General features: G+C 43.6%; 2 gene segments (V, D, J or C); both read left to right on the top strand.

Moving 5' to 3' along the window:
• The first annotated feature begins 4,528 nt into the window (after positions 1-4,528).
• LOC132115830 (immunoglobulin kappa variable 1-17-like) lies at positions 4,529-6,649 on the top strand. The segment is given in 3 exon segments: positions 4,529-4,716; positions 4,824-4,951; positions 6,419-6,649. Coding segments are annotated over 3 exon segments (456 nt in total).
• An 8,615-nt stretch (positions 6,650-15,264) lies between these two features.
• Positions 15,265-15,869, top strand: LOC132116434 (immunoglobulin kappa variable 3-20-like). The segment is given in 2 exon segments: positions 15,265-15,313; positions 15,403-15,869. Coding segments are annotated over 2 exon segments (384 nt in total).
• Positions 15,870-16,227: the final 358 nt, after the last annotated feature.

Raw genomic sequence — 16,227 nt, 5'->3', positions numbered from 1 at the left:
TTCTGCTGCAGTTCTCCCCACTCTCAGAGTCAGAAGTTTACATGAAAACACTGTATATTTCCCTCCATTGTCAAAATCTAACACCCGCGAAAACACAGATCGTTAGCGCCTATTTTACCGCATTGTTATGCAAATTAGCTCGCACACGCTCTTACATTAAGTACAGGATTGTTCTCAGTATAATAATGCACATCTTAATGATTGAAAAATGACTTATTTTAAAACATAATTCAAAGACTGAATGTCTAGTTTGGCGGTTAGTTTACCCTGTGATTCTATAGTCTAGTCTGCATTTATTTTAAACAGACAAATAATCATCAATTATCTTGTACTTAGCCTACACTTTTAAAAAAAAGGTATTGTGACAATAAATGATATTTTAGCAACCATTTGAAGCCATATATTTCAGTTTCAGAGTCAGACCCTGCAGCAGCAGGCCCCTCATCATGGCTAGGTGAAAGCAGTGACAGTGAGGTGGATGTGAGTGTGACAGTGATACAAGGTGAGCTTTTTAACACTTAGTAATTAGTAATTAAGTGTTAAGAGGAAATAAGCAAAATTAGTACATTGGTATTGTACACATTTAAACTTTAAAGTGTAATTACTAATTACAGTTTAAAGTTTACAGTTTAAAGTTTAAATGTGTACAATAACAATGTACCCATTTTGCTTATTTCCTCTTGTAGCAGAGGCAGAAATAGAAGATGAGGTTGATATTCATATAAGTGATCAGAGGGAAAGTGAAGAATGTGATGAAGGTAGTCAGGAGCAGGAGGACAGAGCTGAAGAGGAAAGAGAAGAGAATGAGAGACTTAGGGATACTGGAGAGGGATTGTCAGAGGACCCAGGATTATGGCCAACAACTCTTACTGATAAGCACAGGAAAACTATTGTTCAAATACTAGCAAAAAACTGGACTTTAAAGACCTGATCAGCAAATTTGCGCATGCAAAGACCCGTCAATGGGCATTTAGTAAAAACTGACATTATTTAGTTTGTGTTTCAGACCAAAGTTTTTCTTATTTGGTATGGTCATTTTCAGAACTGCTTTACAGTATATTTGATTTAGTCCAGGTTTGGACCTGCTAGACCTTTGGTCATCTCAGTAAGTAGTACTTTCGACAATAAAACAAAAATATATTAATCAGAGTGTGGCCTATTTTGTATACATTTTAAGTGTTTTTATGATAAAAATGCAATACCTTACCCATTGGTATCACTATGGTATTGGGGGCCCAGCAAGATGGTTTGTACCCAGGGCCCAAAATTTGGTGCTACGCCCCTGCTTCCACCAAACAATGTAGTTCCTCAGAAACAGTTGTGGTTCCAATAACGTGGTTGCCGAGCAACACACAGATATAAACAAAAGTGTATGTTTGTATTGGAATTTACAGCAGCTTTGAACTTGGCTCAACCAATCAGAATCAAGGACCGGAACTAACCATTCCGTAATCAGTAATTGTGAATTACAAAATTATTAAAGCCTGTTTGAAAAATGTTGTTAGCTGATGGTAACTGGCAGGCTAACTAGCTACCTGATGCTAATTTAAGTTTTTATTTTATTTTATTTTTTATAAAAGTCCAAATATATTCCAAATCCAACTAGTTAGAATATATTTGATGAGAAAGTAAAGGATTTGATGATCAGAACAGAATTACTATAGATTTTTATAGCGTTTCCTCCACTCTACCCTACTTTATTTAATTCTTAAAACTTTAAGGAACCACTTGAAATCACTTTAAGTAGGGTGATCATACAGTATGTCCTTATTTCTCCGGACATGTCAGCGTTCAGAGCGTTGAAGCGATCAAACAGTGAAACTGTGAGTTTGAGCTGAAATCAGATTTGCATTGACAGCTTTAGTGATTCTGATGGTCTCAGAATAGAGCAGCTCCGTCTCCAGAGACCATGTTCAAACCCCAAGAGCTTCAGTTCACATTTACTGCTAAACACAGCTGTTCTCAACTATTACAATCCATCATAACTATTTTCAAGAGTATAAGTCTTAATGAAATTGCTCATTGTTTTTGAGTTTTGCTCAAAATAACACAAAACATTATAAGAATCTATTATTAGCAAAACTGTTGCTTCATAAAAAAAATGACAAAAATGGTGAATCTGCCATCTCCAGGTAAATGATGTGAGTGTGTTTGCATATTGATCAGATGCTTCAGTGCTCTGAGAGTGTTTATAGTGCTGTGAGTTTAACACTTCATCACTGACACACACAACAATCTTCATCAACATGACCTTCATCATCATCTTCTGAACAGATTCTGACTGCAGCTGCTCAAACACTATCACACACACTCAACAATTACATTCTACACACACACACACACACACATCCTGATATACTTACAACTTGAGTCTCGTGACAGTGACAGAGCCTCCATCATTAACACAACCGATGTGTTTACCTGCAGCATTAGTGCTGAGGATTTTACAATGACTCACACAAGTTACAATGTTATAACAGTACAACCCGAATTCCGGAAAAGTTGGGACGTTTTTTAAATTTTAATAAAATGAAAACTAAAGGAATTTCAAATCACATTAGCCAATATTTTATTCACAATAGAACATAGATAACGTAGCAAATGTTTAAACTGAGAAATTGTACACTTTTATCCACTTAATTAGCTCATTTAAAATTTAGTGCCTGCTACAGGTCTCAAAAAAGTTGGCACGGGGGCAACAAATGGCTAAAAAAGCAAGCAGTTTTGAAAAGATTCAGCTTGGAGAACATCTAGTGATTAATTAAGTTAATTGATATCAGGTCTGTAACATGATTAGCTATAAAAGCTTTGTCTTAGAGAAGCAGAGTCTCTCAGAAGTAAAGATGGGCAGAGGCTCTCCAATCTGTGAAAGACTGCGTAAAAAAATTGTGGAAAACTTTAAAAACAATGTTCCTCAACGTCAAATTGCAAAGGCTTTGCAAATCTCATCATCTACAGTGCATAACATCATCAAAAGATTCAGAGAAACTGGAGAAATCTCTGTGCGTAAGGGACAAGGACGGAGACCTTTATTGGATGCCCGTGGTCTTCGGGCTCTCAGACGACACTGCATCACTCATCGGCATGATTGTGTCAATGACATTACTAAATGGGCCCAGGAATACTTTCAGAAACCACTGTCGGTAAACACAATCCGCCGTGCCATCAGCAGATGCCAACTAAAGCTCTATCATGCAAAAAGGAAGCCATATGTGAACATGGTCCAGAAGCGCCGTCGTGTCCTGTGGGCCAAGGCTCATTTAAAATGGACTATTTCAAAGTGGAATAGTGTTTTATGGTCAGACGAGTCCAAATTTGACATTCTTGTTGGAAATCACGGACGCCGTGTCCTTCGGGCTAAAGAGGAGGGAGACCTTCCAGCATGTTATCAGCGTTCAGTTCAAAAGCCAGCATCTCTGATGGTATGGGGGTGCATAAGTGCATACGGTATGGGCAGCTTGCATGTTTTGGAAGGCTCTGTGAATGCTGAAAGGTATATAAAGGTTTTAGAGCAACATATGCTTCCCTCCAAACAACGTCTATTTGAGGGAAGGCCTTGTTTATTTCAGCAGGACAATGCAAAACCACATACTGCAGCTATAACAACAGCATGGCTTCGTCGTAGAAGAGTCCGGGTGCTAACCTGGCCTGCCTGCAGTCCAGATCTTTCACCTATAGAGAACATTTGGCGCATCATTAAACAAAAAATACGTCAAAGACGACCACGAACTCTTCAGCAGCTGGAAATCTATATAAGGCAAGAATGGGACCAAATTCCAACAGCAAAGCTCCAGCAACTCATAGCCTCAATGCCCAGACGTCTTCAAACTGTTTTGAAAAGAAAAGGAGATGCTACACCATGGTAAACATGCCCCGTCCCAACTATTTTGAGACCTGTAGCAGAAATCAAAATTGAAATGAGCTCATTTTGTGCATAAAATTGTAAACTTTCTCAGTTTAAACATTTGCTATGTTATCTATGTTCTATTGTGAATAAATTATTGGCTCATGTGATTTGAAAGTCTTTTAGTTTTCATTTTATTAAAATTTAAAAAACGTCCCAACTTTTCCGGAATTCGGGTTGTAGATGGCCATGACTAAGACTGAAGGAGTTAATGAATCTCAACAGATTCATTAAAAACACTGATTTATTTTAAAAATGCTAATAAGGGACTGCCTTTATGTGTGATTCAGTGATTCATTCACTTAAATGATTAATTCAAAATACTGATTCATTTAGGAATTACTGTGTTGCTCAGTCATGCTGCAGTTTATTTATTTGGGGTTTGTTTATAATTTTTTCAGATGGCCGACCAAATAAAAGACAAAGACAAAATAACTGTCTATTGTGTATAAAATGTAAATATCAGCTTCTTGTTCATTAAATTGTTGCACAAAAGCAATATCTCACTCAGAAAATAAAAACAGCGTTCTTGACTGGTATGTTGCTTTATATTAATAAAAGATTATATTAACATGGTCATGGTATTAACATGGTAACTCATTAAACCAACTTGAACCTGTTCACTGCTGCAGTGTTTGCATAGAGAGTGTGTTTTACATGAGCGACACACACTTCAGTGCTCTGTGTGTGTTTATAACTCTGACAAACATCAAACATGATCAACAACTGTTTCTCACTAGAACTGAACCTACAACCAACAGAAATGACTTTCATCACCATATTGATCTGGACTCTGACTGTATTATGTAGAGGTTTGTGTCTGGAAGGATTAATTGTGTTATTAACTTGTTATTTCTATGTTGTGAAGATATATGTTTTGTAAAAGTGTTTGTGATTTCTGATCTTTCTCATTTGACAGAATCTATTGGGCAGGTGACAGTGACTCAAACTCCCTCAGTGCTGCTCGCTCAAACTGGACAATCAGTCACTGTGACCTGTACATTTAACAGAAATCCAGCCTGCTGTTATAGTGGTGGAAAACATGATGTTAGATGCAGGGGCGGACTGGGACCAAAAAGTGGCCCTGGACTTTCTGGCCCACAGCAGCCCACCACATCAAAACGCAAACGCCCCTGTTTTGATGTAATTTATTTATTTGATATTTAAGTATACTGTTTGGGGATTTTAACCAATAGGGCAACTGATCCTCCATTGAAAAAAAAAAGATAACCTGCGTGCTGCAGCTGTTCATTTAGCGACTCCTAGTGAGCGATACATGTTCATCACGAGACAAACATTCTCCTAGAACTCACACTTTGCATTCAATTAACCAGTGTTGGGGAGTAACTAGTTACATGTAACTTAATTACGTAATTTAATTACAAAATAAATGTAACTGTAATCAGTTACAGTTACTAAGAAGAGATGTAATATTATGATTTCCGTCAATTAAAAAAAAAAAATATATATATATATATATTTGTGTACCGGGTGGGCCGGCCCACATTGGCTAGCGGCCCACCGGGAAAAGTCCCGGTGCTCCAGATGGCCAGTTACATCTCTTTTCTACGCAAATGGATGAGTGAGTCGATCGCGCAGCCAACAAGCGCGTTTTCGTCTAATTTAGAGAGAGACAGATTCATCTGGTACAGCGAATTTCTCTGAGCAGCAGGCCACTGTATACGTTCACTTAAAACATAACCGACTGTGTTTACGAGAATACTTGCAGAGACAATTATTTTGAAATAATTGTGTGTGTATTTATTCATTCAGAAGTTAGGATACCCAAAAGATGAATTAATTCTTTGTACGCGCATTGTCTGAAATACTGCTCACGGCGCGTGCTTTGAACGAGTGCGCGCAAGCTTCGAACGCGCGCAAATTGTTTAAAAAAGTTGAATCAGCAAGATTTAGAAACAAGTGAAAACGATCAACTACGATACATTTCACCCCTCCAAGCGAGTGAACAACGCGAATTTTAAATGACTATTCACGATAGCCCGTCGGGAAGAGCAGTGATACATTTTGGAGCCCCACTGCAAAACACAATAGCCCCTGGACGTCGGGCTAGCGATTTTGCGAGCCCTGCACCTCAGATCTATCCAGTTAGTGAACCACTGGTTTCCACAATGTTTTCGTTAAACAAAATAAATGATTATTTTAAAAGATTTACTCAAGAGAATAATCTGTTCACGAGTCGGATCATGAACCTATATTACCGCATATTCATGCATCTGTTAATTGAATGCAAAGTGTGAGTTCTAGGAGAATGTTTGTCTCGTGATGAACATGTATCGCTCACTAGGAGTCGCTAAATGAACAGCTGCAGCACGCAGGTTATCTTTTTTTTTTTTTTTTTTTTTTCAATGGAGGATCAGTTGCCCTATTGGTTAAAATCCCCAAACAGTATACTTAAATATCAAATAAATAAATTACATCAAAACAGGGGCGTTTGCGTTTTGATGTGGTGGGCTGCTGTGGGCCAGAAAGTCCAGGGCCCCTTTTTGGTCCCAGTCCGCCCCTGCCAGTCCGCCCCTGGTTAGATGGTTCTTAAAGAAACCCGGAGAAGCTCCTAAAAACCTGATTTGTGGAACAAGCAGCCTCCAGTCAGGAACTCCATCTAGATTCAGTGGCAGTGGATCTAACAGTGATTTCACTCTGACCATCAGTGGAGTCCAGGCTGAAGATGCTGGACATTATTACTGTATGAGTTACCATAACAATAACCCTGCATTCACACAGTGATTGTGAGTTGTACAAAAACCTGTGTCAGTCAGAGTCACAGTGACTAAACTGATGCTGCAGCTGATCAAACACTATCACTCACTCTACAGAGAAGAAACACAAATTTTGTTGAGGTCCATTATTATTAATTTTGTTAAAAAATGTTTTTAGATATTTTATGGTTTATCTCTTCTTCTTTGCACTCACTCATTTTTATAATGAATAATTTATTTCTTCTTTCTAATTATAGATTCATATTCCAAAAAGAATCAGCAGGACATAAATATGTTGTTGCTGAATAGTTTATTCATCATCTTCCAGTCAAAAACTCTCCATCCCTAAACAGTTTGTTCATAAGTTGTGTAAGTCTTATAAAACTACCACTCAATCTTCATAACTGTCTCATCACTGCATGAGCAGAAGTGAAACTGTTTCAGTTCAGAGCGTTGAACCGATCAAACAGTGAAACTGTGAGTTTGAATTTTAATGGATATTAAATAAAATATATAAAGAATTTATTCAGTTTTACATTTAATCTAACCCACTTAATCTTATTAAATGTGTCTAATATTTGTGAAGTTAATGTTGTTTCATCGTCTGTCTGCAGGTTTCAATTTTTACTTTTAAATGTGAGTTAAAGCACTAATCCAAAGAAAGACCCAAAACAAAAATAACAAAAATGAACACAAAGACTTAAAGTTACTATTGTATTTTATTCATTGACTGAATTGTAATAGAATCAGGACTTAATGATAAAGCACACACATATGTTCAGCAACTCGCATTCAAGTCTTCGCTGAGGAGCCGAGCCAGTGACCCGGCCGTTCAGCGGAACAGCGATGTGGCAAGGGGACGTAACGTCTCCATTCCCTCCTTCAGGGTACGAGGGTTACATACGTAACCAAGACGTTTCCTTTCAGTTGGTCACGTTCGACGTTACGAATGGGGTCCCTTACAAAACGCCACATGGCTGTCTTCCAGCGACCCGTGTGAGTGATAGCACCCTGTTGTGAGGCCAGCACGAGTGAGGGCCTATAGCTCACACAGAATACACTGGGTAGCATATTCCAGCTGGACATATGCTAGCAGGCTGCCTGCCCGTGGGAGGACTTACAGAAGGCAGGTATCTACCAAGGTGGTGATACATAAGAACTCTGAGGTACCCAGCCCACAGGGTGGAAGTTTCAATGACAGAGTTGGCAAGGGGCTTGCCAAGGGAAAGACACATGTGGACATACACACGTGGGATTACCCAGAAAAGGGGAATCACAACACATGGAGGCACCTAGTCCCACACAGGGCTGACCAAAGGGCATGTACGCAAGTGTTGGACATCAACAGTGCTGGAGGAACCCAGGGTTCTGACTGAGGAACTCACCTGAGGGGAATAGCGCACGCATCCAGTCCGCGGAGTGGAATGGCGCAGCAAGCGGATTGACACCAAGCAGGTCCTTACTGGCCCGAAGAGGCGAGTACCCGGGAGGACACGGGCTCTACACGGAGATTATAAAATCTTGCGAATGTGTTAGGTGTCGCCCAGCCTGCAGCTCTACAGATGTCTGCTAGTGAAGCACCATGCGCCAGCGCCCAGGAGGAAGCTACGCTCCTAGTTGAGTGAGCTCTCACCCCTAGGGGGCATGGCAGGTCTTGAGCCTGATAAGCCAGGACAATATCATCCACTATCCAGTGGGATAACCTCTGCTTGGAGCCTTTCCCTTCTGCTGGCCTCCGTAACAGACAAAGAGCTGGTCTGAGGTCCTAAGGCACCGAGTTCTGTCCACGTAGGTGCGGAGTGCACGTACTGGACAGAGCAGCGCCAGGGCTGGGTCTTCCTCCTCCAGGGGCAGCGCTTGCAAGTTCACCATCTGATCCCTAAAAGGAGTGGTTGGAACTTTGGGCACGTACCCAGGCTGGGGTCTCAAGATAACGTGAGAGTTAGCCGGCCCAAATTCCAGGCAAGCATTCGTCAACTGAAAATGCCTGCAGGTCCCCAACCCTCTTCACCGAAGCCAAACCCGTCAGGAGCGCAGTTTTCAAAGATAAAAACTTTAGCTCTACTGAGAGCAAGGGTTCGAAGGGAGCTCTCTGCAGTGCTGATAGAACCACTGCCAGGTCCCAAGAGGGGACTTGTGGAGGGCGAGGCGGATTGAGCCTCCTTGCTCCTCTCAGGAACCTGATGATCAGATCGTGCCTCCCAAGAGACTTACCTTCAACAGGATCATGGTGAGCCGAAATGGCGACCACATAGACCTTGAGGGTGAAAGGAGACAGCCTTCGTTCCAACCCCTCCTGAAGAAAGGAAAGCACTGACCCAATTGGACATTTCCAGGGGTCCTCACGCCATGAAGAACACCAAGTGATGAAGAGGTTCCACTTCAAAGCATAGGCATGTCTGGTGGACATGGCTCTAGCTGAAGTGATGGTAGCTACCACCTGTGGTGGCAAGGTACCTAAACCTTCCATGACCCGTCCAGAACCCACACATGTAGGTTCCACAGTTTGGGACGTGGGTGCCAGAGGGTGCCCCGTCTCTGAGAAAGAAGGTCCTTCCTTAGAGGAATTGGCCAGGGACGGGCTGACGCGAGGAGTACAAGTTCAGGGAACCAGGTCTGGCCGGGCCAAAAAGGCGCAACCATGAGGACCTGCTCCTCGTCCTCCCTGATCTTGCACAACGTCTGTGCAAGAAGGCTCACTGGGGGAAATGCATACTTGCGCAGGCCCAGCGGCCAGCTGTGTGCCAGGGCATCCGTGCCGAGGGTGCCCTCGGTCAGGGAGTAAAACAACTGGCAGAGGGAATTTTCTGGAGAGGCAAACAGGTCTACCTGAGCGTCTCCGTAGTGTTCCCAAATCAGCTGAACTGGCTGGGGGTGGAGTCTCCACCCCGGGGCGAGACTGCTGCCGTGAGAGCTCGTCGGCTGCACGATTGAGCCTGCCTGGAATGTGAATGGCACGAAGCGACCTCAGATGCTTGTGACTCCACAAGAGGAGATGGTGAGTGAGTTGCGACATGCGGCGGGAGCGTAGACCACCCTGACGGTTTTATGTACGCTACGGTCGCAGTCTTGTCCGTACGGACCAGAACGTGCTTGTCTTTCAGCAGGGCCCTGAAGCAGTGCAGGGCAAGACGTACTGCTAGCAACTCGAGGCAATTGACATGCAACTGAAGTCGGGGTCCTGTCCAGGAGCCCGACGCAGCATGCCCAATGCACATGGCACCCCAGCCCGTGGCAGAGGCATCTGTTGACACAACAGCATGTCTGGACACCGGTTCTAGGGGCACGCCGGCCCGTAGAAACGAGCGGTCCAACCACGGGGTGAAGTATCGGCGGCAGGCCAGAGTGATGGTCACACGGAGCATGCCCTGTTGCCATGCCCATATCGGGACTCGGTCATGAAGCCAGTGCTGAAGCGGTCTCATATGGAGTAGCCCGAGCGGTATGACTGCCGCCGCAGACGCCAAATGCCCCAGGAGCCTCTGAAACAGTTTCAGTGGAACCGCTCTCTTGCCCTCGAATTGTCTCAGGCAATTCAGCAATGACTGCGTATGCTCGCTCGTAAACTGGGCGAATATGGTGACCAAGTCTATTTCCATACCGAGAAAAGAGATCCTCTGCACAGGGGAGAGCTTGCTCTTTTCCCAGTTGACCTGAAGACCCAGTCGGACGAGGTGTCTGAGCATCAGATCCCTGTGCTCGCACAACTGCTCTCAAGAGTGAGCTAGGATCAGCCAGTCCCTGAGAGGAGCCAGGGCTCCCTCTGCGACCTTCGTAAAGACACGGGGAGACAGGGCCAACTCGAATGGGAGAACCTTGTACTGATAGGCCTGCCCCTCGAAAGCAAACCGAAGAAACGGTCAGTGTCGAGGAAGAAGTGAAGTGAAGTGAAGTGAAGTGAAGTGACATTCAGCCAAGTATGGTGACCCATACTCAGAATTTGTGCTCTGCATTTAACCCATCCGAAATGCACACACACAGAGCAGTGAACACACACACACACACTGTGAGCACACACCCGGAGCAGTGGGCAGCCATTTATGCTGCGGCGCCCGGGGAGCAGTTGGGGGTTCAATGCCTTGCTCAAGGGCACCTAAGTCGTGGTATTGAAGGTTGAGAGAGAACTGTACATGCACTCCCCCCACCCACAATTCCTGCCGGCCCGGGACTCGAACTCACAACCTTTCGATTGGGAGTCCGACTCTCTAACCATCTAACCATCTCTAACCATTAGGCCACGACTTCCCTAGAAGAATGGAGACATGAAAGTACGCGTCCTTCAGGTCGATCGCTGCAAACCAATCCATCGGACGAATGCATTTGAATATGCGCTTGGGCGTTAGCATCTTGAACGGGAGTCTGTGCAGAGCTCAGTTCAATGCAGGCAAGTCCAGGATTGGCCGTAACCCACCTGTCTTCTTGGGTACTATGAAGTAAGGGCTGTAAAAGCCGGACTTCATGTCGGCTGGAGGGACCGGCTTTGTCGCGCCCTTTGCCACCAGGGTCACGACCTCCACGCGCATGATTGTGTCATCTTTGCCCACCATCGTCGCGTGGACACCCCGAAACCTGGGGGGACGCCGGGCGAACTGAATCTTGTAGCCGAGCCTGAGCATCCGGATGAGCCAGCGGGAAGGCCTGGGGAGCTCTAGCCAAGCTCCCAGGAACCAAACCAGCGGGGTCAAGGGGACTACAGGCATACCCACAGTGGGGCAGCGTGGTGGAGCAGACAGCCCTGGCATGGGAGGCATAGCGTCCCTTAGCGGGGGCAGAGTGCGAGCACTCGTCTGACTCCAAGTAGCAAAGAGGGCATGAGAAGGCGAACCGTTCTTGAGCCGGCTTTGCATGGAAACTGGCAAGGGGAGAGGAGAACGAGAGCAGCGAGGAAGCACGTTGCCAACTGTCATTCGTGGCCTCTTGGGACCCGGAGGTAGAGGAAACAGCTCTTTTAGTGAAGGTTTGGGTACCACCGGCCGCAGGGCCAGTGGCAGAACAAAAAGAAAATGAGAACAAAGGATTCTCCCCCGGATCTCCTCCGGGGGAAGGAGTGGTCCTGCTACCATCTCCTGATGAGCTGACGTCTCCAACTCCGGGACGCCCGTCTCAGGAACGCCGCTTGGCCTGGCGTTTGGCAGGCTTAGGGGCAGAGATGGGTTGTGCGCCCTTCTGCGGCCATCTCCTCGCTGCGGCCGGGGTGATAGCTGCTACTGTGGCCGAGCGGGAGTGGAGGAGGCTGCAGGGGGCGCCCTCGGCAACGAGCAGGTTGAGGTGGCTGCGCCGGCGGCGGGGTGGAGGCAGCAGTGGGCCACTGGGGCAGAATGTGTCTGATGGCCTCAGACTGCTTCTGGGCGGCAGAGAACTGCTGGGCAAAGCTCTCTACTGCGTCTCTCTAAGAGGCCATCCTGGGAGTTGAGGAGCTGAGCCCGATCAGACTCCCTCATGTCTGCCAGGTTCAGCCATAGGTGGCGCTCCTGGACCACCAAAGTGGACATCACCTGGCCCAAGGAGCGCGCAACCCCTGGGTCAGCACTTCCCTCGTGCAGCTGCCGGAACAGCTTGGCCTGATAGACCTGAAGTGAGGCCATGGCATGCAGGGCAGAAGCGGCCTGGCCCGCAGCTCTGTAAGCCTTGGCCACAAGCGTGGATGAGAACTTACAGGCCTTGGAAGGCAGCTTAGGACCACCACGCCAAGCGGAGGCGCTCTGTGGACACAGTTGCATCGCAACAGAATGCTCCACCGGGGGAATCCCAGCATACCCCTTGGCCGCCCCGCCATCGAGGGCAGTGAAGGTGGAGGAAGTACCAGAATGGTTTCGGGCAGTTAAAGGTGCCTTCCATGAACTGGTTACTTCCTGGTGCACTTCCGGGAAGAAAGGGAAATGACATCTTTAAAAAGACGCAAATCGGCCCGTATCTCTTTTGTGAAAGAAATTTGCTCTTTCAGAGGTGTTGAAGGCACTCAGGGGAACGCGGGAGCTGTCGCAGAAAACCCAGACAAACCGCTGAATCACGCCGTCACACCAACACCAGCTTTTGCTTGAAACACTCCGGTGATTGCAGCAAGCGATGTGCTCGGCTCCGAAGCGAAAGCTTGAATGCGAGTTGCTCGCGTTGCTCCTTATATACCCGCTCTGCGGGGCGGAGCTCGCGATGCAAATCCCGCAGACCAAGGTACTTTGTGTACCATTGGCTCGTTTTGTACCACTCAAAGGTGATTGTGCTCTCGGGCGAGATCCCATTCGTAACGTCGAACGTGACCGACTGAAAGGGAAACTCACTTTTCATCTTTACAGTTTGAACAATTTCAGTGACTTCATACAATGTCATATTTCTTCAAAGAAAAGAGTGACATTCTTTCACATGATTTTTTTACATATTTAGAACATAATTCTTTAAGGTAAATGAAAATTAGCAGTTTGCTTCAATAGTCTGTAGTAATTTACGGAATTACAGTAATGAGAAAAAAAAGGTAGAAACTAAAAGTACATACTGTAATTCGAACAAATAATTGAAGGGCTAATCCTGAAATTACAATCAGCAGTGTTTGAAAGGCACAAGGCTAAAATCTATTTCTATTCTGAATGTGTGGTTCACAGTTTTGACAGCAGTGTGTTAGCATTTGAACAAAGTGCTGTAAATCCACAGTGTTGTGCAGGTTGTGGTTAAAGTCGTGGGATAAGTGTGTAGAGTTTTGAAAACTGTGTTCAAGCAATGAAAAACGAACTAGAGTTTGGTTCACATGAACTGCTGCTGTGCAGACTGTAGTTAGAGTTTTGCACATGTGACTCCAGTTGTCCCCACTGTCGTTTAGCAATCGAAAAAAAAAAATGTAATAATGGAGGTCGGAGGTCATACCATTAGTCGAGAGAAACAACAAGACACAAGTCCATCAGTGTCTCTGCAGAGTTTCTATCAGACACACAAACACACAGACTCAGCTGTTATTACTGTTTTCGTCTTCTGCTTCTCTCACACTTTGGAATTGTTTTTTTCCCTCATATATTCATACACTGTGTATGAGAATTAAATGTGTTGGAAATTGGACCCATTGAATCTGTGCAGCTTTTAGAGATTTTGTGCTTTTATTAATCAGAGACACGACTGAGATCTGGGTGATTTCAGTTTGTCACATGAGCTCATCAAACTGTCATCATCGTGTCTTTAACTGATAAGAACAAGACAAGAATTGTAGTTTACAGATTTACCTGAACTTTTAGCCATTTTTGTTGAACTTATTCCTATAACTATGATAAAGTATACAAAACCAGTATCTGATGATAAGATGATAAAGCTGTAAACTGATGAATATGAGCAAACATGGGGCCTGTTTCACTATATATATATATATAATAATAATAATATCAATAATAATATTTTAAGTGCATTTTTCTTATTTTACAAATGATCTGCCAGCCGAGTAAGAAAAATACGAAAGTGGCTATTTACACTAAGTGGAATTAACACTTTCTTAGCGATAGATCCTATTTACAGTAAGCTAAGTGCAAATAGCTCTAGATGCTATTTACAGAAAAATATAAATACAGTGAAAATCGTGATATATTCTATTTACCATTTAAAAGTAGCAGTACTTTTCAACAGGCTAAGTGTAAATAATAATTAGATGCTAGTTATACTTTATACTGGCAGATACATTTGCACCTCAGTATTGTTATACATTAACAGGATGCAATGATAACAGATTGTAAATGATTATATTTATTACAATAATAAATAGTTGTATCATTATTAAACACTCGTTAGGCAATTTACTTCCACTTTTTGAATATTTTGTTCATTTTCATTGAAAATAAATTCTAATGTGACGTGTGAGGGGAAAAGTGAAAAGGAACGAGCTCGGCAAAAGCCGGACTCTAACCCAATCAATCACGTTACAAGCAAGTTTTCCATGCCCAAAACATTACTGCCTACACCATTGAAGTCGTTATTCACATGTGTCGTATTTAACCTTATGTGTTGATGGAGGGCGGAGCTACAGTAGATTTGCATTTAGTAATGGACACTCCGAATAATCTTGTTTTCCATTTGCATTAAGATTATTTTTTATTACCACACTGGCATATAATTTTACTTGAGCAAAATGCACTTCATTTAGATCCCCCCAGGAAACAAGATTTAGTATCTTATATCTTTTTCTTATATAGAAAATCAATCTTTATTTTATAAAAAAATATATATATATTTGTACTTTGGGGGGGGGGGGGGGTGTACTTAGTAAGAAGAGCATTTTTCCAGCGTGGATCAATGAGGTGTTTAAAAAGGGGGAGGAGACCAAAAGAAACTCTGGGTTTATCGAAGAAAACCTGCTCCAGGTTAGGTTCATAGAGTAAGTTACTACGGTAACTGACTCTGAGTATAAGTTACCTCTCTTTCAGAAATGGGCTTGACTTACCCTGCTTTCTCAGGTTTGACAAACCTCCCATTCTGAAACAGAAAACCTAGAGTTTCCCTCATTTCAGGGTTAACATACTCAGAGTTTTCACTTAGCCTCCTTTCTGAAACAGGCCCCAGGTAAATGATGTGAGTGTGTTTGCATATTGATCAGATGCTTCAGTGCTCTGAGAGTGTTTATAGTGCTGTGAGTTTAACACTTCATCACTGACACACACAACAATCTTCATCAACATGACCTTCATCATCATCTTCATCTGGACTCTCACAGCGTTTGCTCAAGGTTTGTGGAGCACAAGTTTGATATCAATTCATTTCTTCAAGTATATTGTCAAAGTTTTGAGTTGATTTTCTTCTTGTTATGTGTTTCAGAGTGTAGAGGACAGATCAGCGTCACTCAGAGTCCCTCAACGACAGCAGCTCAACCAGGAGAAACAGTGAAGATCAACTGTAGAACCAGCACAAATGTGTATTCGATTGGTTCAGCTCATTTTTTAGCCTGGTACTTACAGAAACCTGGAGAAGCTCCTAAACTCCTGATTTATGGAACAAGCAGCCGTCAGTCAGGAACTCCATCTAGATTCAGTGGCAGTGGATCTAACAGTGATTTCACTCTGACCATCAGTGGAGTCCAGACTGAAGATGCTGGACATTATTACTGTCAGAGTTACCACTACATCAACAGTAAAAGTGTGTTCACACAGTGATTGTGAGTTGTACAAAAACCTGTGTCAGTCAGAGTCACAGTGACTGAACTGATGCTGCAGCTGATCAAACACTATCACTCACTACTGACACACAGAGACCAAACACAGAACTACACATGAGCTCACAACTGAGTTAGGACTCACATCAGCTCTATTAGACTCAGATCTGTCCTGTGACAGACGGGTTTGACTCAACTATAGTCAGAATCTAAACTAAAGTATATAAAGTGATATCAAATCAAACAAAAAACAATGGTGCCATATTTCTCAGTTGTAATTTTGTAGTTTTTGTGTTTTGTTAAGAATAGATTTTTTAACCATCATTTTGTATTACCAGGGATATAAAGCTGCTCTTTAGAAGTTTCCCAAGTAGTTTATTCATCTCAAGCTGCCAATATACAGCGACTACTAAATTGTCCCTAGAAATCATTTTGATCAAACAATTAAAGTGGACATAACACAGTTTCTGCAAATCTCATGTTGATCTTGA

Source organism: Carassius carassius, chromosome 35 (assembly GCF_963082965.1).
Source record: "Carassius carassius chromosome 35, fCarCar2.1, whole genome shotgun sequence".
NCBI classification, from domain to species: Eukaryota; Metazoa; Chordata; class Actinopteri; order Cypriniformes; family Cyprinidae; genus Carassius; species Carassius carassius.
This window is presented reverse-complemented; position numbering and strand designations above follow the sequence as displayed.